At 45.7% G+C, this 22,381-nt stretch overlaps 1 protein-coding gene across 3 annotated transcripts in view; it reads left to right on the top strand.

The window, feature by feature from the left end:
- Positions 1-22,381, top strand: part of sbf2 (SET binding factor 2) — a 725,521-nt gene that overhangs the window by 632,926 nt on the left and 70,214 nt on the right. For all 3 annotated transcript variants that reach the window (XM_038808179.1, XM_038808177.1, XM_038808178.1), the window contains exons 26-27: positions 3,691-3,889; positions 21,852-22,048. In XM_038808179.1, the coding sequence (XP_038664107.1) occupies positions 3,691-3,889; positions 21,852-22,048 (396 nt within the window). The remainder of the gene's footprint in view (positions 1-3,690; positions 3,890-21,851; positions 22,049-22,381) is intronic.

The following is a 22,381-nucleotide window of genomic DNA, read 5'->3' as shown; positions in this document are numbered from 1 at the left end:
TCTCCCTGGGCCCCATGGCCCATTCTCTGCCTGGGCCCCGAAGACAATCTCTCCCTGGGCCCCGTAACCTCACTTTTATTCCTTCCCACATTTATCGCCGCCAGTTTGTGCTGCTCCTCCAATCAGAGATTGTTTCTTTCCCATACGTGATGCTTAGAAGCTCACTAGTGAGCCTATCAGCAACAGAAGCAGGAGGGAAACAATCTCTGATTGGAAGAGCAGCACCTTGCAGAAACTTCAACTTCACTTACCTGTCCTACCAGCATTTTGAACAGTTGCTCAGGTGACAATACTATGTCGCTTCAGGGGTCACAATCCAGCCCACAGGCCAGAGGTTAGACAAGCCTGCAATGTAAAATCAAGGAACAATGAGTGGGATTGTCTCAGCCCGGGGCCGGGCCGGAGAATCCCCGTGACCGGCGCGAATCGCTCCACGACGCCGGCACGCGATTCTCCGCAGCGCCCCTGCCGATTCTCAGCCCAGGATGGGCCAAGTGGCCGTCGTGAAAAACCCGAGTCCCGCTGGCGCTGTCCACACCTGCTCTCAGTCAGTGGGAACTCGGCGTGGAAGGGTTGGCGGGCAGCCTGTGGGGGGGCAGGGGGATGTCCCAACCCAGGGGGGCCTCCGATGTGGACCCTGGCCCGCGATCGGGGCCCACCGATAAGCGGGCTGGCCTCTGGCTGGGGGCCTCCTTTCTTCTGCGCCATGTTGCGTCGGGGTTGGCGTGTTGAAGGGAGCCACTGCGCATGCGCGCGTTGGCGCCATTGCGCTTGCGCGGCTCCCGCGGGGTCCATTTGACATCAGGATCAGCAGCTGGAGCGGCATGAACCACTCCAGTGCTGTGCTGGCCCCCTGTAGGGGCAGAATTGCTGATCCTGAGGCCGTGTTGCTCGACAGCGTTTCCGACGGCGTCAACACTTAGCCTCAGGATCACAGAATACCACCCAATATCTCATTGTTCAATTGTATTGCGATCCCAGACCAAAGCCCAAGAGTTGCTAGGACACTGGACAGAAATCCCAATGTTTTGTTTAATTTGTAAGACTGTGAGGAAAGGATACTTTGCTCCAGGAGTGATTCCACACCCATAGGGATATAGTATATTAAAACAAATTTCATTACTAACACAGGATTAAACTCACTTTAACATCATACAAGATAATAGTTTACAATCACCAGTTAAACAGTTCTTAACATTAAAGTGTAATCCTTTGGGTTGGATTCTTCCGCCCCACCTTGGGTTGGATTCTTCCGCCCCACCCTTGCAAGAACACCACGGGCGAGCCGTGGACAATGGCGAAGTCCATTAACCTTGGGTGGGATTCTCCAGTCGCCGGGCGGACACGGCCAGAGAATCCCACCCATTGTCTCATAATTGCTATCTTTTCATCTCCAAGGAAGCAAACCCATCTCAGACCAAAGCCCACTTTTAAATAAAATTAGCAGACCTGGAAATACTTGTTTTGAGAGAGTGAGATTCTTCAGGAACTAGCTTTCAGATTCTTGCTTGTGTCAAACTACTGTTTAACTTACCACTATTTGGCAAAAAGCTCCTAATCTATTTACAGGCAAATCTTTAACTCACTATTTTTCAGAAGCTGCTGGTCTGTTCCCATTCCAATCTAAACTAAACTCAACAGTTAAACTCAGCCCTGGCTCCTTCCATTAACCACATCATCACAACCCCACTAACTGGGTTATGACCACCTGACTAAGGCTAAACACAATGGGCTGGTTCACCGTTTCTTAAAGTAGATTTAGAGTACCCAATTATTTTTTCCAATTAAGGGGCAATTTACCGTGGCCAATCCACCTATCCTGCACATCTTTGTGTTGTGGGGGTGAAACCCATACCCATGAAGACAAACTTTATTATTTTAATTAAATTAATTACAGTGGTCATTCTGTTTATTCTCCTTATTATGACCATCAGAAATAGGAGGAGTAGGTCATTTGGCTTCTTGAATCCGCTCCACCAGTAAACAAGATCATGCCTGATCTGATATGGCCTAAACTCTACTCTCCTATTTTTTTTGTTTAAATTTAGAGCACCCAATTAATTTTTTCCAATTAAGGGACAATTTAGCATGGCCAATCCACCTAAACTGCACATCTTTGGGTTGTGGGGGCGCAACCAGCGCAAACACGGTGAGAATGTGCAAACTCCACACAGACAGTGACCCAGGGCTGGGATTCGAGCCTGGGTCTTCAATGCCATAGACAGTAATGCTAACCACTGTGCCACCGTGCTACCCCAGGATTCACCGTTTTTGAGCCTAAGTGCGGACGATCTGTGGCATTTTATGCAACAAAAAATCAGTGCCGCACCCTCATCGATCCTGCGACCGGTGAGGGGCGCCTCGTAAAACCCCAATCCTTCACGATAATAACGCCTGGAGAATGGCCAGGTCCGTGGCTCCGCATATGCCCGGTGACGGCCTTCAGTGGTCACGCCGTAAAACATGGTGCAGGCCGTGCAGACCTAACCTGCCAGATAGTGCCCCTGGCCACCCCCCACTATTCACCTTAGCCCTCGCGGAAGCCCCCTGGCCAGCAGCACGGCTCCGGCCCGACTGTGGCGGTACTGGACACAGTCCGCAGCCGCCACACCGGGTTCCCGACTGCAGAGACCACACTTCAACCACGCGATCAGGAACTCAGCCTATCGGGGATGGAACATCACGTTGCACGCTAAGGCCGTCCCAACGGCGTGCGCACACAATGCGATGACGCCATTTTGGAGGGGGCAGTGCATACGAAACCTGCGTCAAACATGCGCCGCCCCCGATTTCAGCGTCAATGGGGATTCTCTGCCCAATCAGCGATTATGAAATCGGCGTCAGGGAACAGTGAATCCCGCCTAATGTCTCTCATTTCTCTACTCCCCAGGGAACCTTCTTACTATAAATAAAATTCCATTAGCCCTACTTCAGCAAAGAATATCCATGGCTGGGATGAAGTATGATTTTTTTTTACAATATTTTAATTGCACCTCTATAGCCCAAAGTCTAGCTGCCTTTCAAACCAGGAATTTTAAAAAGCATTTCTGCAGCAGTCAAATACATACCCTAACCCAGCCTTTTAACCATTACTGCACCAGCTAGATATAACAGAATATTTATCTGAAATTCCTACATTCATCTCAATTAGGCACTTTCTACATCTTCCAGACACAAAATTAAGTTCACCAATTTGAGAGCATGCCCATTGACTCTCTTATATTGGGCAGCTGTTGGTAATGATTCATTTATTCTATTTTACATATCCCCCAACCCCATTGCTTATTTCTTTACTTGTTCTTCTACAATCCACTTTTGTCTTGTACTGTAGTCATTTAATCACCCCGCCTTCCATATGACTACGAATCAGGAGATTCCAGGTTCGACTCCTGGCTGGCTCGCAGTTCCTAGTTCTGTTCTGTTCTCACCTCTGTTGTATCTCCCCCACCGCCAGCCCCCACTTTCCCCTCTTATACTTGCTTGAAACTTGTTGCAATGCAAACATTTTCCAGTTCTGATGTAAAGTTATTTACCTGAAATGTTAACTTGATTTGTATTTCCACAGGTTCTGCCATATTCAGAATGTTTTCAGCACTTTGTGTTTTTATTTCCGATTTTCAGCATATACAGTATTTTGCCTTTGTTATTAACAAGGTGGTTAATAACATTCTCCATTTTTGTACATCATAGCTTCAGATGATGGTGAACTTCCCACAAGTAGCACTTTGAAAGCTTCAGAAAAGTCAACTATGGAACAGTTAGTGGAGCGAGCGTGTTTCCGGGACTACCAGCGGCTGGGTCTGGGAACTATCAGTGCAAGCTCATCTCGTTCAAAGACAGAGCACTTCAGGATAACTGCTGCCAATAGGATGTATTTGCTATGTAGAAGGTTAGTACATTTCCTCTTTGCAGCCACGAATCAATAGCTTGATCGTGTCACAAAGGCATTCTGGTGAACTGCACTATCAGTGGAATACTTTTTTTTAAATTATTGAGTCAAAATGTTCAGACTGAAGAGTTGGCAACAACAAAGCTAGTTTCATGCAAAATTGATATAGTTTCAAGTCTCATCAAAAGGGATATTGAGACATTTATACAAGTCAATTTAACTCCATTTATTTTGATTGAGTCAGCTAAATTAACTACTGTATATTGAATTATTTGAAGAATACTGTGTCATTTCTATACCAGTGTCATTTGTATAACAGAATAAGATCAATACATTTGGGTCATTTTAAGAATTAACCCACATGTGCAGTTTCCGGCAGTGGTCACTGAATAATGACCAAGAATGAGAACTGCAAATTATATCTTTCCAACATCCCTAGCTTCGGGACATGGCAGAATTGGTTACCCAAAGTAAATATCTTGTACATAGTATTTTAATGAACATTGTGGGAATCTGATATTGTGGCAATAATAGGGAACTGGATCAACAAAGGGTAGGACTGATTGTAAATATTCCTGGATTCAAAATATTCAGGACAAGGCAGGAAGGTAAGAAAGCAGGTGGGATGACAGTTTTGTTAGGGAGAAAATTACAGTCCTGGAAAAAGTGTCCTAGAAGTATCAGGAACAGAATCTATTTGGTTAGAGCTAAGAAAATATAGAGGTCCCATTATGTTATTCGGTGTATACTATAGGCCACCAAACAGGAACAAATTTACAAGGAAATTACAGAGATGTATAAAAACTTTAGAGTTGGGGGACTTTATAAATATATATATATATATGGATAGTAAAAGAGCAGAGAGAACATGGAGCGCGATCCAACGGCCACCCATTTAAGGGGGGATCACTTTTTAACACATCTGCATATTAGAGTGAGACAGCTAGTCTCACTTTAATATGCAGTATCTTGAGGTACCCGAAGCACGCGATTTATCCCCCTCGGGCAAGCACCATTCAGCACTGGCCTCTGAGATCGGGACACTATTTAAAAATGGCGTCCTGATATCTCACTCCTTGGAGTAGAAAACGGGGCTTTGTGCGGCATTGCCGTGCATTCCCCGCTGAGACCCCTTATTTAACCTGAGTGGCATTTTATCGCCATGTGTTTCCCGGATCTCGGGGTGCCGGAAAACACGTGGCTAAATGGGCTCACTATGGGACTTTGATCCCATTTAATTGAATCGTGCCCATAGTTTTTGAAGTGTGTTTATTCAGGACAGGGCGGCATGGTGGCACAGTTGTGCGCACTGCTGCCTCTCACCTCCAGGTTCAATTCCAGCCTTGGGTGACTGTGGAGTTTGCATTTTCTCCCGTGTCTGCTTGAGTTTCCTCCGAGTATTCCGGTTTCATCCCGCAGTCCAAAGATGTGCAGGATAGGTGGATTGGCCATGCTAAATTGCCCTTTAGTGTCCAAAGATTAGGCGGGATTACTGGACTTAAGTAGGGTGTTCTTTCAAGGGCCGGTGTAGACTCGATGGGACGAATGGCCTCCTTCTGCATAGTAATTTCTATCTATGGAAAGACAATTTCTGAATCATTTCCAAAGCAATAAGAACGGAGGCATTAAACAGAAAGTGCTGCAAATACTCAGCAGCTGCGGTAGCATCTGTGAGACAGGTAAACAGTCTGTATGGCTCTCTCTCAACTCAAAATGGCTCCACAGATGCTGAGATTTTCTCTCCACAGATGCTGAGATTTTCCAGCGTTTTTTGTTTTTATTTCAGATTTCCAACATCCGCAGTATTTTGCTTTTAATTAAAGGAGGAGGAGATATTTCTGGATCTGATTCTGGGGAATGAGGTGTGTCAGTGGCAGCAGGGAAACATTTAGAGGCCAGTGACCATAGCATCATAAAGTTTAGGTTAGCTATGGAGGCAAACAATGAGAAATACAAAGTTTAAACTAAATTGGGGGAAGGGCCAACTTTAGTGGCCCATCTGGTAAATTAGAATTAAAGATTGTTGAGCAAAGCTGTAACTGAACAATGGGCTGCCTTTATATCACAGAATTGTTACAGCGCAGACGGAGGCCATTTAGTTCCTCGTGAATGTTCCAGAAAGGTGCAGAGAGGAGATACTATGGGTACATTTAAGCTATGTTCCCATGATGGGGAAAGGCAGGGAAAACAAATCCAGAGCATGCTCACTGATGAAAGAATTGGAGAGTAAGATGTAGCTGCAAAAGGGTGCGTATGAAAGATGTCAGGTTGATGCTACAAATGAGAACTGGCTAAATACAGATAGTTCAGAGGGCAATGAAACAAGCAAAGCAAAGGGAGACTATGAGATGAGACTGGCACCTAACATAAAAGGGAATCCAAATGTCTACAGGTATGTACAGTAAAAGTGTGGTAAAAAGAAGGGCGGGGCTGATCAGGGACTAAAAATGGGATTTGTGCATCGAGGAAGCCAGCCTGGCTGGGGTACCAAATGAGTACTTTGCATCTACCTTTCCCAAGGAAGGAAATGCTGCCAAAGTAAAGGAGAAGGTAATTGAGATACTGGATGGGCTAATAGTTGATTAGGGGACATTATCAGAAAGGTATTCGAATCACCATGACTGGTGAGATGCGAGGAGATTTGTGATGTAAGAATGGAAATTGTGCAGGCACTGTCCACAACTGTCTAGTCCTCCATAGATATAGGGGTAGTACCAGAGGACTGGGGAACTGAAAATGTCACACCCTTGCTCAAAAGAGTGTGCAAGGATAAACCCAGCAATTACAGGTCAGCCAGTTAACCTCAGTGATGGGGAAGCTTTTAGAATGAATTCAAAAAGTTAGGTAACTTGGACAAATCTGGATTAATCAAGGAAAGCCAGCATACATTTCTTTGAGACAAATCGGCCGGGATTCTCCGAGCCCGGGGCAGTGCAAGAATCCTGCCACGCCGCTGGGACGCCATTCTTTGCGGACCGGAGAATCGCCTGCCAGCCGTGCGGCACGGTCCACGCGGCGCCAGTCGGGTGCCGCTGAAAAAGCCAAAGCTGCGGGACACACGCCGGGGCTGTGCTAGCCCCATGGAGAACAGAGAATCACCCTGGACTTTCTAGGAAAAAGTTTGGAGTGATTCTAGCCCGTTTTCCGGCGGGCGTGGGGACTTAGTCCCCAAAAGGGACAATCCTGCCCATCATGTTTAATTTGATTGAATGCTTTGATGCAGTAAGGAGTTGTTAATACAGTTGATGTGGTGCATGTGGACCTCCAAAAGACATCTGAGAAAGTTCCACCTAACAAATTTGTACACAAAAGTTTTTTTTATACAAATCAAACCGAAGCAGAAACAAAATGATACATTATAAATAACCAACACCCACTACCCCCGCTCCTTCCCCCCCCTACTCATGCCCCCTCCCCATTCTGCCTTCCCCATTTTAACCCTCTTCCCCCTCCACTTTGCTGACTCCTCAATCCTCCTAAAAGAAGTCAATGAACAGAATCGACCTCTGAGCGAACCAAACCCCTCAGGACAAACTTGACTTTCTCCAGCCTCAGGAATTCAGCCAGGTCATTCGCCCACACCCTCGCTACCGGTAGCTCCGATTCCCTCCATCCAAGTAAGTTCCGTCTCCGGGCTATCAGGGAGAAAAAGTCCAAGACATCGGCCTCTCTCGCCCCCTGGACTCCCGGATCTTCCGACACCCCAAATATTGCAACCTCTGGACTCAGGGCCACTTTTATCCCCAACACCTCAGACATTACGTCCACAAACACTTGCCAGAACCCCTTTAGCTTTACACATGCCCAAAACATGAGGACATGGTTCTCCGGCGCACCACCCACAAATATCCTCTACCCCCCTCGAAAACCCTACTCAACTGCGCAACCATCATATAAGCCCTGTGAATTACTTTAAACTGAATAAGGCTCTCAGCCTCGCACACAACGAGGATGCATTTACCCGCCGCAGCCCCCCCCCCCCAGCTCCTCCTCGCACCTCCGACCTCTGCTTTATATCCCCCTCCGGGGCCCCCTCCCAATCCATCAGCTCCTTGTGGACCTCAGACACCTTACCCTCCCCTATCTCTCCCTTCGACAGCACCTTATCTTGAAACCTCAAGGGCAGCAATCTGGGAAAGGGTGTCACCTCTCTCTTCACAAAATCCCGAACCTGCAGGTACCTGAAACCATTCCCTCTCGGCAGCTCACAGTTTACCTCCAGGTCCTCAGCCGACTGGGTTCACGGAGTACCTGACTGGCGAGAACGGCAGAGGCACTGTTAACGGTGCCCTTCAACTCGTTCCCCGACAAGATGCCGCCTCCATCCACTCCCGTGCCGACCCCTCTCCCACTACCCACTTCCTAACCATGGTGATGTTCACCATCCAGTAGTCATTCATTATATTCGGCAAACCCAAACCACCCCAGCACCTCCCACAGATATTCCCACTCCACCCGGTCGAAAGCCTTCTCCGCTTTCGTTGCCACTGCCACTTTCACCGGGCTGTTTAGCACAGTGGGCTAAACAGCTGGATTGTAGTGCAGAACAATGCCAGCAGCGCGGGTTCAATTCCCGCACCGGCCTCCCTGAACAGGCACCGGAATGTGCTGACTAGGGGCTTTTCGCAGTAACTTCATTGAAGCCTACTTGTGACAATAAGTGATTCTTATTATTATTCACCTCCTGCCCCTTCGGAGGCATCATAATCACATTGAGCAGCCTCCTCACATTTGCCGACAACTGTCTCCCTTTCACAAACCCCGTTTGGTCCTCGCCTATCACCTCAGGGACATAGCTTTCAATTCACAAAGCCTATACCTTAGCCACAAACTTGCCGTCCACATTCAACAGCGATATCAGGCGGTTCAATCCACGCTCCGGATTCTTCTTCTTTTCAATGTCAGGGAGATGGGTGCCTGAGATAGTGTAGGGGGTAGTTCCACCCTCATCTAGTCTCATTGTATGCCCTCACCAGTAGGTCGTGTCCCCCCCCCCCCCCCCCCCCCCCCCCCCCGGCCCGGGCAAACCTTTTATAAAACACCACCCACCCTGACCCTTACTGACCTACCCATACTCATTTACTGCCCTCCCGGCCCTCCGCAGCTGCCCCACCCCCTTCCCTGTGGACACTAATCCGAACTCTGCCTCTCCTTCAACAACCCTGCCTCCGGGGCCTGCGAGTACCTCCTGTCCACCCTCAGAATCTCTTCCACCAGCCTTGCCATCTCTGCCCCTGCCGTCTTCTCCCAATGTGGCCGAATTGAAATAACCTCCCCCTGAACCACCACCTTGAGTGCCTTCCACAGTGTGGCGGCTATGACCTCCCCCATATCGTTCAGCTCCATGTTCCCCTGAATGGCGGCCCTCACCCACTCGCACGCCTCTTCATCTGCCAACAGTTCCACATCAATCTTCCACTGCAGGCGCAGCCGCCGCCCCCCCCCCCCCCCCCCCCCCCCCCAAACTTCCCCGGTCCACTCTCAAATCCACCCAGTGCAGCGTGTGGTCAGAGACCACAATCGACGAATATTCCGAGTCGAAAATCCCACCAGCAACTCCTTGCCCACCACAAGAATGTCAATCCGGTAGTACACCCAGTGCACATGGGAAATGTATGAATTTCCTTAACTTTTGGCCTCCCAAACCTCCATGGGTCCACCCCCCCCAAACACTCCTTAGCTCCTTCGCCACTGCTGACACCTTCCTCGGGCTCGAGCAGTCCAAGCTTGGCTTTATGACCATTATAAAATCCCCCCCACCCCAGTGATCAACCGGTGCGAGTCCAGGTCAGGAATCTTCCCCAGCACCCGCCTCATGAAATCTACATCATCCCAATTTGGGGCGTAAACATTTACCAGGACCACCGGCATCCCCACCAGCTTCCCACTGACTATCACAAACCTTCCCTCCCCCCCCCCCGAAGAATCAGCCACAATGTTCCCCACCTTGAATGCCACCCGCCCACAAAGTTGTTGCCTATGGAATAAAAAGAACAGTGGGAGCTTGGATACAAAGTTCACTGAATGACAGAAAATGGAGAGTAGAGGTGACCGTTTCTCAGGCTGGTGGAAAGTATACATTGAGGTCCCCTGAGGTTCAATATCATGATTACTGCTTTTCTTGATCTGTATTAATACTGTAGTGTATGGGGCACAATTTCATAATCTGGGAATGATACAAAACTTGAACATATTGTGAATTGTGAAGAGAATAGTGATAGACGTCAAGAGATGTTCACTCAGATCCAAGGAGAGGGCATGAGGCTGTTTGTATTTCACACTTGAACAGCTTGCAGCATAAAATATAGTCAACATTAAGCAGCCACGAGCAAGTCTAACTAAGAGTGGCCAGCATTCTTCAACAGGACATAAACAGGCTGGCAGAATTGGTGGACAAGTAGCAAACAAAATTTAATGCAGGGAAGTGTAAAGTGATACGTTTGGGAGGAAGAATGAGCAGTGGCAATACAAAATAAAGGATATAATTTTAGCTAGGCTGCAGGAGAAGAGGGACTTTGCGGTTTATATGCACGAATCATTGAGGTTTGCACACCAGGTTGAGAATGTAGTCAGTAAGGCAGACAGATTCCTAGGCTTTAAACATCCTAGTCGTTACAAGATCCTGGACAAAGTGCACAGAAAGAGAAACTGTGTGGTGATCCATTCCAAAACACTGGTCCAACCTCAATTGGAGTATTGTGCCCAATGCTGGGCACTGCACATTTGGAAGAATATGAAGGTATTGGAAAGGATGCAGAAAAAAATTATGGGAATGATCCCAGAGAGGTGGGACTTAATTAAGTTGATACTTAGGAGAAGTTGGGGTTGTTCTCCTTAGAGAAGAGACAGTTGAGAAGGAATATTGGTAGAGGTGTTTAAAATAATGACGTGTCTGGATGGAGTGGAAAGGAAGAAACTGTTCCCATTTGTGCAAGGGTCAAGAACCAGCAGACACCAATTTAAAGTGAATGGCAAAGGAACCAAAGGAGGTAGAGGAAAAACATTTCTGCGCCATATGTGGTTAGGATCTAGTATGTACTGCCTGATAGTGTGGTGGAATAGATTCAATCACGGCTCTCAAAAAGGAATTCCATAATTACCGGAAGAAAAAATTTCAAGAGGACCTATACATTTATCTAACGGTGGGACATTGTTGTGGGCAAATTGGCTGATGTGTTTGCCTTTCGCACAACAGCAACTATGCTTCAAATTTACTAAATTGACTGTGACACATTCTGAGGTCAAGAAACTCAGTGTATACACGTGCAAGTTCTTTATTTATTTTTCCTCAGTACTGGTAACCATTCTCTGACCTTGCATTTTTTCATCTCCATTCCTGCTTTGATTTGCCAAGTGCCCCAGACTGCCTATTAGACATCCACTAACAGGACTTCCGATGGTGGCGAGCTAACTGGTTGTCACTCCCATAAGCATCTAAGTCTTTATCTTTGTCGGAATTGAGTCACATAGTCCTACATCGTCTTGTACAGTTGTGTAACCTGAGATCTATCAATGTGAGATGAATCGTGTATATTAGTTCACTCTCTAAATCAGATAGATAAAATATTTGGCGAGTCAATGACTTGTATGAATTTGCAAACTGTAAGGGACAGTAGAGGTAAATATAGTCAGATATAGTAATAATGGTTTTAGTCATTGGTTTTTTCCAATATATTCAAGGCTGAGTTAGACAGATGTTTGATTGACAAAGGAGTTGACGGTTATGGGGGTCAGATAGGAGAGTAGAGGCAGCACCGTGGCGCAGTGGGTTCAATCCCGGCTCTCGATTATTGTCCGTGTGGAGTTTGCACATTCTCCCCGTGTTTGCGTGGGTTTCGCCCCCACAACCCAACGATGTGCAGGTTAGGTGGATTGGCCATGCTAAATAGCCCCTTAATTGGAAAACTGAATTGGGTACTCTAAATTTATAAAAAAAAGAATAAGCTTCACTTCTCACCAATGGGTCGTGTTGCTTAAAAGGAAATCTATTCATTTAACTTCCTAACCTCTTAACCTCAGCAAAAACCTTCCATCTTCCTACTTTGGAAACCTGACCTGCTCCACAGCCTGTGTCCCAGTCACTTATCCAATGCAACTCAAAGCCAGAAGGCGGTCCAAAGACTTTATAGTTATAGAAACCAGGAGGTATTTTTTAAACATTAAAATGAGCTAACAAATTACTTCTTAGTTGCATGGAGAGAGGGACAGCATGGTGGCGCAGTGGTTAGCACTGCTGCCTCACAACGCTGAGGACCCGGGTACGATCCCAGCCCCAGGTCACTGTCTATGTGAATTATGCACGTTCTTCCTGTGTTTGCGTGGGTCTCATCCCCACGACCCAAAGATATACAGGCTATGTGGATTGGCCATGCTAAATTGCCACTTAATTTGAAAAAAATGATTGGGTAAAGAATAGTTACACACTGAGAAAACAGCAAAGCTAGCTCAACAAACAAACTATATTCTCAAACCTTTTTTTACTTGCCTTACATAAATGTTTTGTTTTTCTGTGAAAAATGATCAGTAGGCTTCAAAACATGAGAATAGACCATTGCCCTTTTAGCTATGAAACCTGAATTTTAAATCCGTTCATATCAGCGGGATGAAAGCCTCTATCATCTTTATGTTGGTTTTGGATTATTACTTTCATATTTTCTGTCCAGAGAATTTCATGTAAACCCAACAACAAATGTCCATTTTCTCATGTTAGAACAGGTATTGTAGGGTTTATGGTGAAAGTATCAAAAACAGACCAATTTAAACTATTCCAGGATACCGGCAGCACTGGAGGGAGCAGCTGATTTCCAGGATTTTGTGGTGAAATTTCAAAATGCACAGCAGCTGAACAGAGCTGGGAAATGGACAGGAATCAGGAAATATTGCACAACATAGAGACAGCACCCACAGATGTTTATAGCAGAGAAGAATCTGCCATTCTGTCTGTGCCAGTTCTTGCTAGAGTTATCCAAAACTATTGACGCTCCATCACTCTTGCCCTATATTTGTTCTTTTTTTTTTAAAGTGCAAGGGTTTTTCCCACCACTGTTGTCTGTGACAAAGAAATTCATTTTTTAACAGCTGTGTGTGTGTGGACATTTGTCCTAACTTCTATCCTCATTTTCATACATATTGATGATTCTGAGCCACATCTAATGCTATGCATACTGAGGCCCAAATAGAACTTTGTAAAAATGTATTTGTTCCTCACTCTTTCACTTTATGCCTCATGTCTAAAACACAAAATGATTTTTAAATAAGTTTTATCTATCTACACTCATTCATCAGGGAATTGTGATTTTGAGCCTCTATCTCTCTTTGTTCATTCAGACCCTTCATGTCTACAGGCCACAAACTACATGCCAATTGGCCTAACATATGCCAGAGGGGAATTGCTGTGAACCATTATTAAGGAGGTTTTAGCAGAATACTTAGAAAATCATAATTTGATCAGGCAGATTCAACATGGGTATGTGAAAGGGAAATGGTGTTTAATTTATTAGAGTTTTTTGAGGAAGTAATAAGCAAGGTGGATAATGGGGAACTTGTGGACGTACTGTACTTGGATTTCCAGAGGGCATTTGATAAGATGCCACATTACAAGTTAAGATAGAGAGTATAGGGGGTAACATATTAACATGGATAAAGGATTCATTAGCTAACAGGAAGCAGAGAGTAGGGATAAATGGATCTGCTCTGGTTGGCAAGTAGTAACCAGTGGAGTGCCACATGGATTGGTGCTGTATAGTAGCTAAATTTGCCAATTACACAAAAAAATAAGTTGTGAAGAGGAGGCGGAGAATCTGAAAGTACGATTTAAATTTGTTATGGGAAAGGAAAAAGATGTTCTGCAAAAAACGGTTTTGGATTAGGGAAGGCAAATTTTATTAGAATGGGTGGGGGGGGGGGGGGGGGTGTTCAAAAAGGAAATGAGGAGAATATACACCCAACTTGTTCCCTGTAGGGTGAAATGTAAGAGCAACAAGCCCAGAGAACCCTGGATGACTATGAATATTCAGGACAGGATAACAAAGAAAAGAGAGGCTTTTGCATGTACAAGGAAGTATCTCAGTGGAGGCTTTAGTGGAGTATAGAAAGTGCAGGGGGGAAAGCCAGTTAAGAGAGCAAAGAGAGGGCATGAAAAAGCACTGGTGGGTAGGATTAGGGAAAAACTCAAAGTATTCTATAAGTATATTAAGAGGAAAAGAATGACCAGGGAAAAAGTAGGGCCCATTCGGGACCAAGATAGCAATCTGCACGTGGAGCCGGAGGACATTGTAGGGTGTTAAACAAGTATGTCACATCTGTCTTCACTCGGGAGAAGGCGGATGTAAGTACAGAATTTAGGGAGAGGTACTGTGAGGTTCTTGAACAGTTTGACATGGGGAATGAGAAGTTATTGGAGATTTTGCTGGACTTAAAAGTTGACAAGTCCCCAGTTTCAGATAAGTTGTTTCCCAGATTCCTTTTGAAGGCAGGGGAGGAAATGACAGGGGCTCTGACCCAAATTTTAATTCCACTCTGGTCAGAGAGGAGATGCCAAAGGATCAGAGGACAGCTAATGTGGTTCCACTTTTCAGACTGGTGAATCTCACATCAGTGATAGGGAAACTATTGGAGAAAATTCTGAAGGAGGAAACTAACCTCTACTTCGAGAAGTAAGGTTTGGTCAGGGATAATCAGCATGACTTTGGCAGAGGGAGGTCATGCCTAACTAATTTAATTGAATTTTATGAAGAGATGATTGGGTGAGTAGAAGAGGGTGGGTACAGTTGATGTAGTTTATATGGATTTTAGCAAAGTCTTTGACTAGGTCCTATGTGGGAGACTGATAATAAAGCTAAAAGCACATGGGATCCAGGGTAACTCGGCAAATTGAATCCAAAACCGGCTTAGTGGTAGAAGACAGAGAGGGTAGTGGTAGAAAACTGTTTGAGTGACTGGAGACCAGTGTCCAGTGGCGTATCACAGGGATGAGTGGCTAGGACCCTTATTGTTTGTGATATATATATATATATATATACATTATATAAATGAAAATGGGGGGTATGATCAGTGAATTTACGAATGACACAAAGATTGGCAGGATGGTTAACAATAAGAAAAAAGGTCTTGGGTTGCTGGGAGATGTAGAAAGGTTGGGTAGATCAGTGGCAGATTGAATTTAACCCTGAAAAGTGCAAGGTGATGCATTTTTGAAGGCGTAATAAGACAAGGGATTCGGGCTATAAGCTGAATCTGGGTAAGAGCGAGGTGTTTGTAGTGCACCCGGGTGATCAGGAGGAGGGAATTGGTAGGCTCCCGTTTAAGAGGGCAGTGAAGAGTTTTAGGTACCTGGGGGTGCAGGTGGCCAGGTGTTGGGGGACTCTCCACAAGCTTAATTTTACCAGGCTTGTGGAGCAGATGGAGGAGGAATTTAAAAGGTGGGACATGGTGCCGCTATCGCTGGCTGGTAGAGTGCAGTCCGTCAAAATGACGGTGCTCCCGAGGTGCTTGTTCCTTTTTCAGTGTTTGCCCATCTTTATCCCTATGGCCTTTTTTAGGAGGGTGACTAGCAGCATCATGGGCTTTGTTTAGGCGCATGGGACCCCGAGGGTGAAGAGGGTCTTCTTGGAGCGGGGCAGAGATGGTGGAGGGCTGGCGTTACCCAACCTCTCCGGTATTATTGGGCGGCCAATGTGTCGATGGTGCGCAAGTGGGTGATGGAGGGGGCGGGGGCAGCATGGAAAAGGTTGGAGATGGCGTCCTGTGGAGGCACAAGCCTGGGGGCCCTGGTAACGGCGCCGTTGCCGCTCCCTCCTATGAGGTATACCACGAGCCCGGTGGTGGCGGCTACCCTCAAGATTTGGGGGCAGTGGAGGCGACATGGGGGGAAGTGGGGGGCTCGATGGAGGCTCCGCTAAGGGGGAACCATCGGTTCATCCCGGGGAACATTGATGGGGGGTTCCTGGGGTGGCACAGGGCGGGCATCAGAAAGCTGAGGGACCTGTTCATTGATGGGAGGTTTGCGAGCCTGGGAGAGTTGGAGGAGCAATTTGAGCTCCCCTCGGGGAACATGTTCAGGTACCTGCAGGTAAAGGCGTTTGCTAGGCGGCAGGTGGAGGGATTCCCTTTGCTTCCCGCGAGGGGGGTGAGGGACAGGGTGTTTTTGGGGGACTGGGTTGGGGAGGGGAAGGTATCTGATATCTACAAGGTAATACAGGAGGTGGAGGAGGCGTCAGTAGAAGGCTAAGTGGAAGGGGGAACTGGGGGAGCAGATCGAGGATGGGACATGAGCTGATGCCCTGGAGAGGGTTAACTCTTCCTCCTCATGTGCGCGCCTTATCCTCATCCAATTCAAGGTGCTGCACCGAGCCCATATGTCCGGGACTAGGATGAGTAGGTGTGTCAGGTGTTCCGGGAGTCCAGCGAACCATGCCCATATGTTCTGGGCATGCCCGGCACTGGAGGAGTTCTGGAAGGGGGTGGCGAGGACGGTGTCGAGGGTGGTAGGATCCAGGGTCAAGCCAGGCTGGGGACTCGCGATTTTTGGAGTTGCGGTGGAGCCAGTAGTGCAGGAGGCGAGAGAGGCCGGTGTTTTGGCCTTTGCGTCCCTAGTAGCCCGGCGGAGGATCTTGCTACAGTGGAAGGATGCGAGACCCCCAAGCGTGGAGACCTGGATCAATGACATGGCTGGTTTTATTAAGCTGGAGAAGGTAAAATTCGCCCTGAGAGGATCGGTACAAGGGTTCTTTAGGTGGTGGCAGCCTTTCCTCGACTTTCTGGCTCAGCGATAAGGAACTAGGTCAGCAGCAGCAGCAACCTGGCCGGGGGGAGGGGGGGGTTTCCAGTTCTCTTGTTGTTTACTGGGTTTGGGGGTTCGATATATATGCTTTGTTACGGTCTGGGGGTGTTATGCTTATTATTATGTTGTTCTATTGTTGCTTGTTACTGTTTGTTATATATTTTGTAAAAAATTTTCAATAAAAATTATTTTTAAAAAAAAAGACAAGGGAGTACTCAATGAATGGCAGGATACTCGGAAGCTCAGAGGAATTGTGGGTTGCTTGTCCACAGATCCCTGAAGGCAGCAGGATAGGTTCGTAGGGTAGTTAAGACATACAGAACACTTGCCTTTATCAGTCATGGCATAGAGTATAAAAGCAGGAAGGTTACGTTGGAGCTACACAAAACTTTGATTGGGCGACAGTTTCGAATACTGTGTGCAGTTCTGGTCACCTCACTATGGGAAGGATGTGCTGGCACTGGAGAGGGTGCAGAGGAGATTCACCAGAATGTTGTCTGGGGTGGAGCATTTGAGCTATGAAGAGAGGCTGGATAGACCCGGGTTGTCGCCTTGCAGAGAAGACTGAGAGCGATCTGATTGAAGTGTATAAGACTGAGGGGTGGATTGGAAGCAGTTGTTCTCCTTAATTGAAGGATCAATAACGAGGAATAATTTTAGATGAAGGGCAGGAGCTTTAAAGGGATTTGAGGGAAAAAAATATTCACCCAGAGGGCGATGAGTGTCTGAAATGAACTGCCTGGGAGGGTAGCAGAGGCAGGAGATCTCACAACCTTTAAACTACATGGATGAGCACTTGAAATGTCACAACATTCAAGGCTGTGGACTTAGTGCTGGAAAGTGGGATTAGTATAGATGTAATGTAGTTTTGTTGGTGCACACTCGATGGGCCGAAGGGCCTCTTCTGTACTCTATGACTATGAGATTATAGACAGGTTAAGTGAGTGGGCCAAAAGTTTGACAGATGTAGTATTGTGTGAAAATGTGAACTTGTCCACTTTGGCAGGAAGAACAGAAAAGTAGTGGGAGGGGTAAATGGCACATGATCCACAGTCTAAACAGTCAGGTGGTCTGCTTTGTCATGGATCAGGTGTTGAACTTTTCCAAGTGTTATTGCATCTTTCATTCATCCAGCCATGCAGAGGGCATAACACCACATTCCTAACTTGTGCTTTATAGATGGTAGAAGGACTTCTGGAAGTCGGGAAGTAAGTTGCCTGCTGCAGATTATCCAATCTTTGGCTTGGCCTTGTATCCTTGGTGTTTATGTAACTGATCCAGTTAATTTTCTGGTTAGTCATGAGCCCAGGATATTGATAGTGAAGGTGCCTAAGCTGCTATTGCTGCTTAATGTTGGACTAAGTAGTTAGGCTCTCTCTTGTTGGAGATGTTCGTTACCTGTCACTTGTGTCACACAAATGTTACTTGCCAGTTATCAGCCCATGGCTGCGTGCAGTCCAGATCGTACTGAATGCTCACATCGAAGGAATTGTGAATGGAATTGAACTCTGTGCATTCACCAGTAAACAGCCTCACTTCTGACCTTATGAGAGAAGAAATCTCATTCATGAAGCAGCTGAAGATAGTTAGGCAGAGTGCTGCACTGTGGAATTCCTGTAGCAATCCCCATGGAGCTGAAATGATTGGTTTCCAACAACCGCAGCCAGTTGACGGATATGAAACAAGCTATTGGAAAATTCCCTCCCCCAATCCCCATTGACTTCAATTTTAGTTGGACTGCTTAGTGCCAAAACTTGTCAAACTCTGCCAAGACTGGTCATTGTCACCTAGAATCAGCCACATGCCCATGTCTGCACTAAGGTTGTAATGAACTCAGGAGTTTTACATTCCTGACAGAAACTAAATGTGCATCACGAAGCAGATTGCACGGGATTGAATGCCACATGGTAGGATAGTTGACAACTTTTTCCAAGCCCTTTTCTGATTGAGAATAGGCTGATTGGTGGTGATTGGCTGGATTGTTTTAACCTGCCTTTTGTGAAAGCAATATATTTAGTCAATCTTCTTTGTGGTTCACTGTGTTGTAGCTGTACTTGGACCACGACTACATTCTGGTTCTGGACCACTGGTCTTATGTAGTACAGCTAGATTGTTAATAGGTTAGGCAGCCTTTGCCAAGTCTAGTGCCCTCAGCTGCTTGTTGATATTATGTGAGGTGAATCAAATTAGCTGAAGACTGAAAACTGGGGTCTGAAGGAGGAATTCAAATAGGATTGTCCACTTGGGACTTACGTCTGAAAATTGTTGCAAATGCTTTCAGCCTTATGTTCCTTACTCAGCTGCTGGGCTCTGCCTTTTTTGAGAACATGGACGTTTATGGTACCACTTTCCCCTTTTAGTTGGGTGTGGTAAGACTGCAAAACATTGATCTGATCTGTTACTCATGTGATTATTTAGCTTGGTCTATTGCATGTGATTTCACTGGAAAGCATACACTTGGCAAGGTGTAACTTTACCAGTTTTACACATCATTATCAGATATCTGGTACTGTTCTCAGCATGTCCCTTCAGTGAACCAGAGTGGATCACCCAGCTTGAAGGTCATAGAGGGGTGAGGCATAGACGAGGTTACAGATTATGGTCCACAGTCCTGCTGCCATTGCCACAGTGCCTCATGGATGACCAGTTTTGGGCTACTGGATCTGTTAATCAATTCCACATCGCATGGTTATGGTGCCACGTGACGTTGATGGATGGTAGAAAATGCAGTGGTCACTCAGCTAATACTGTCATTGCCAGACTAAATGTCTGTAACTGACCAGTCTTGCTATAAATCATAACCCACTTGCAAAATTATTTCAGAAAACACCAATATGCTGATTTCTTAGACATACAACAACATTGTATCAGGCTGCATTTTTCTGATGCTGCAACTGCAGAGGTTGCGCTCATTGCACATGCAGTTTTAAAAAAATATATACTTTATTCATAAAATCTCTATTGAACATTACAGAACATTTTGAATTGTCGTGACTGTACTTTTCCATCAAAGTTGCATATTCACTTGGCTTTCTTACATTCAATTGGGATGACATTCCGCACGTTTCCCTGTTTACTTCACAATTCTTTCGGCAGTATTTACATTGTCATGTTTCTTTCAATGCCTTTATACATTGGAGTGCTAATGACACAGACCAAAAGGTTTTACACTGTTACCAGCCCCTCGGTGTACATTTGCTGGTAAGACTTTACACAGTGGCCTTTCCCCATTGCGCCTTGGCGGCAGCTGCCCCATTCTTGAGTGCGTCCCTCAGCATGTAGTCCTGGACCTTGAAATGTGCCAGTCTGCAACACTCGGTCGAGGACAATTCTTTGCACTGGAAGATCAGCAAGTTTCGGGCAGACCAAAGAGCGTCTTTCACCAAGTTGATGACCTTCCAGCAGCAGTTGATGTTTGTCTCGGTGTGTGTCCCTGGAAACAGTCCGTAGAGCACAGAGCTGCTCAGGATGAACCTTGACAAATACTACTGCATCTCTCTCCAGACCTTTGCAAAGGCACATTCCACAAGGAGGTGAGCGACCGTCTCATCTGCCCTGCAGCCACTCCGAGGGCAGAGCGCGACAGTGCTGAAACTTCGTGTGTACATGAAGGATCTGATGGGGAGGGCCCTTCTCACCACCAGCCAAGCTAGGTCTTGGTGCTTGTTTGAAAGTTCCGGTGATGAGGCGTTCTGCCTAATGACTCTGACAGTCAGCTCAGGGAACCATCCCACATCGACCACAGTCTCCTTTTCCAGTTGCAGTGTCTGCATCAAAGATGGGATAGACCTAACAAAGATAGAGCACACAATACTCTTCTCCCTCTTTTCCCCATCTCCTCTCTTCCTCCAGTTCCCTGCTGCTCCTCTTCACTTCCCACAGCACAAAGTGTTGGTGAGTAGGGGGTGGGGTTGTGGACGCCCAATAGTGACATCATCAGCCAGCAAAACCACACATACTTTGATAAATGGAGTGAATTTGAATTCTTGTTTCTGTTTGGCGGCTAGGATTAATGTATTAAACAGAGATAGGATCCTGAGCAAATGGTCTAACACTGCCATCTAGTGGATTTATTAAGAACATATTGTTGCTACTTTGCCATAAGAGCTTTTTTATGTATGACATGCCAGCGCTTTATAAATGTATAGATTATAGGAAAATGGGATTCAGTCTTTTATGTTGAAACCAGAATAGTTAAACTTCATGTATCTGGTACATGCGGGGTTATTTTAAATTCTGAAAGTAGATGGATTTGATTGGGCGGGAAGTTGAATTGTAAAAATTTTGAAATGGGATTATATCAAATCTGCCTACTTCCAGTTTTAACAGAGGCAGGACAAGGAGTGGCAGACCAGTCCACTCTCAGAAAGCTTATTGGCCATTGAAATCTTATGAGGAGGCTGCATGCCTTAATTTTAAAAGACCTGGTAGGTGATGAGGAATTGGCCCATTAGGTAAGTGTCATTCTAGAACTGTTTGTAGGCCAAGAGGAGAAGGAATATGTTCCTCGAGGCCAACAAGCAAATCTGTAATCACCAACCCTCCCTTTATCAACTTCAAATCTCCCCCATCATCAACCATGACCCTTACACATGCCCCATGATCCATTGCAATTACCATGACCCTCTAAACCCAACTGCTGGAAATCTCCACACCCCAGCAGCCGCAGAGCTCAACTCCTCCATTACTGCAGCCTTTTCTGGGGTACACACGCACAACTCAGGCAGGCATCCAAGCCTGCCATTCAGTTTAGCTTCCGGGCTGGGGATCTGTTTATTATTTTAAAGAACCCACAGGGTTCAGGATATCCAAGATTTGCCAGGATTCCCAAACATAACTTCTACCCTTACACCGAAACCCAACCCCAATAAATATTGGGCAGACCATTGAATAAGAAGTAGAAAAGAAGTTTCTTCTTCATAAGTACTTAATTGTTTTGGTAGAGAAGACTAACTAATAATTAGTTTCAGGTAGATATATTCAACATTGAAAATGCCATATATAAAGGTATTCATAACATAGATGGGAAAACCATACAATAATTTAACAGTACTGAGTACAAGCACCACAAATATAATTTTGTATTTTATTTAAGTCATGTTGAGTAATAGATATTTTATTGACCGTTGAATGCACCGTGATAGCAGGTTATCCATAACACATTCATTTTTTAAAATGTAGTTATCCTGGACTTTTGGTGGTACCGCAGTCTGTATTGGACAGCAGCTTACAGAAGGTTGCACGTTGTTATCGACACAACAGATTGCCAGTTGTGTGTTGGAAACACTCTAAAACAAAGGCCGTTCTCCTGCGTTCTGGCGGATTCCATGGAAAGGGAGTTGCGGGACTCTTTAAATCCCAAAATCCACACTCAGCTGGTGAGATTATAAGCACATAAATGGCATTGTTGAAGCAGTTGTTTGAAATAAAATCTAATGGTTCCAAGATAATCTCATTATTTAAAAATACAACTTGCAACATATTTTATATCCCTATTCTTTATTCGTTAAATGTTAAAATATAAATACAGTTTCTTTTTCAGTATTATACAGCAGTCCAAATTATTTAATCGTAATTAAATGTATGTTTTATTCCAAATCGTGTATCTTGCTTTTCTGTACGGCGATAATTTCTGTACCATCTACCTCATTTGCAGTGGCCAAACCTGATTAAACACGATTGCTAATGTTTTACTTCATCCATCAGAGCAG

The sequence above is a fragment of the Scyliorhinus canicula genome, chromosome 9 (assembly GCF_902713615.1).
Source record: "Scyliorhinus canicula chromosome 9, sScyCan1.1, whole genome shotgun sequence".
NCBI classification, from domain to species: Eukaryota; Metazoa; Chordata; class Chondrichthyes; order Carcharhiniformes; family Scyliorhinidae; genus Scyliorhinus; species Scyliorhinus canicula.
The sequence above is the reverse complement of the archived record's forward strand: the minus strand, read 5'-3'. Positions and strand labels throughout refer to the sequence as shown.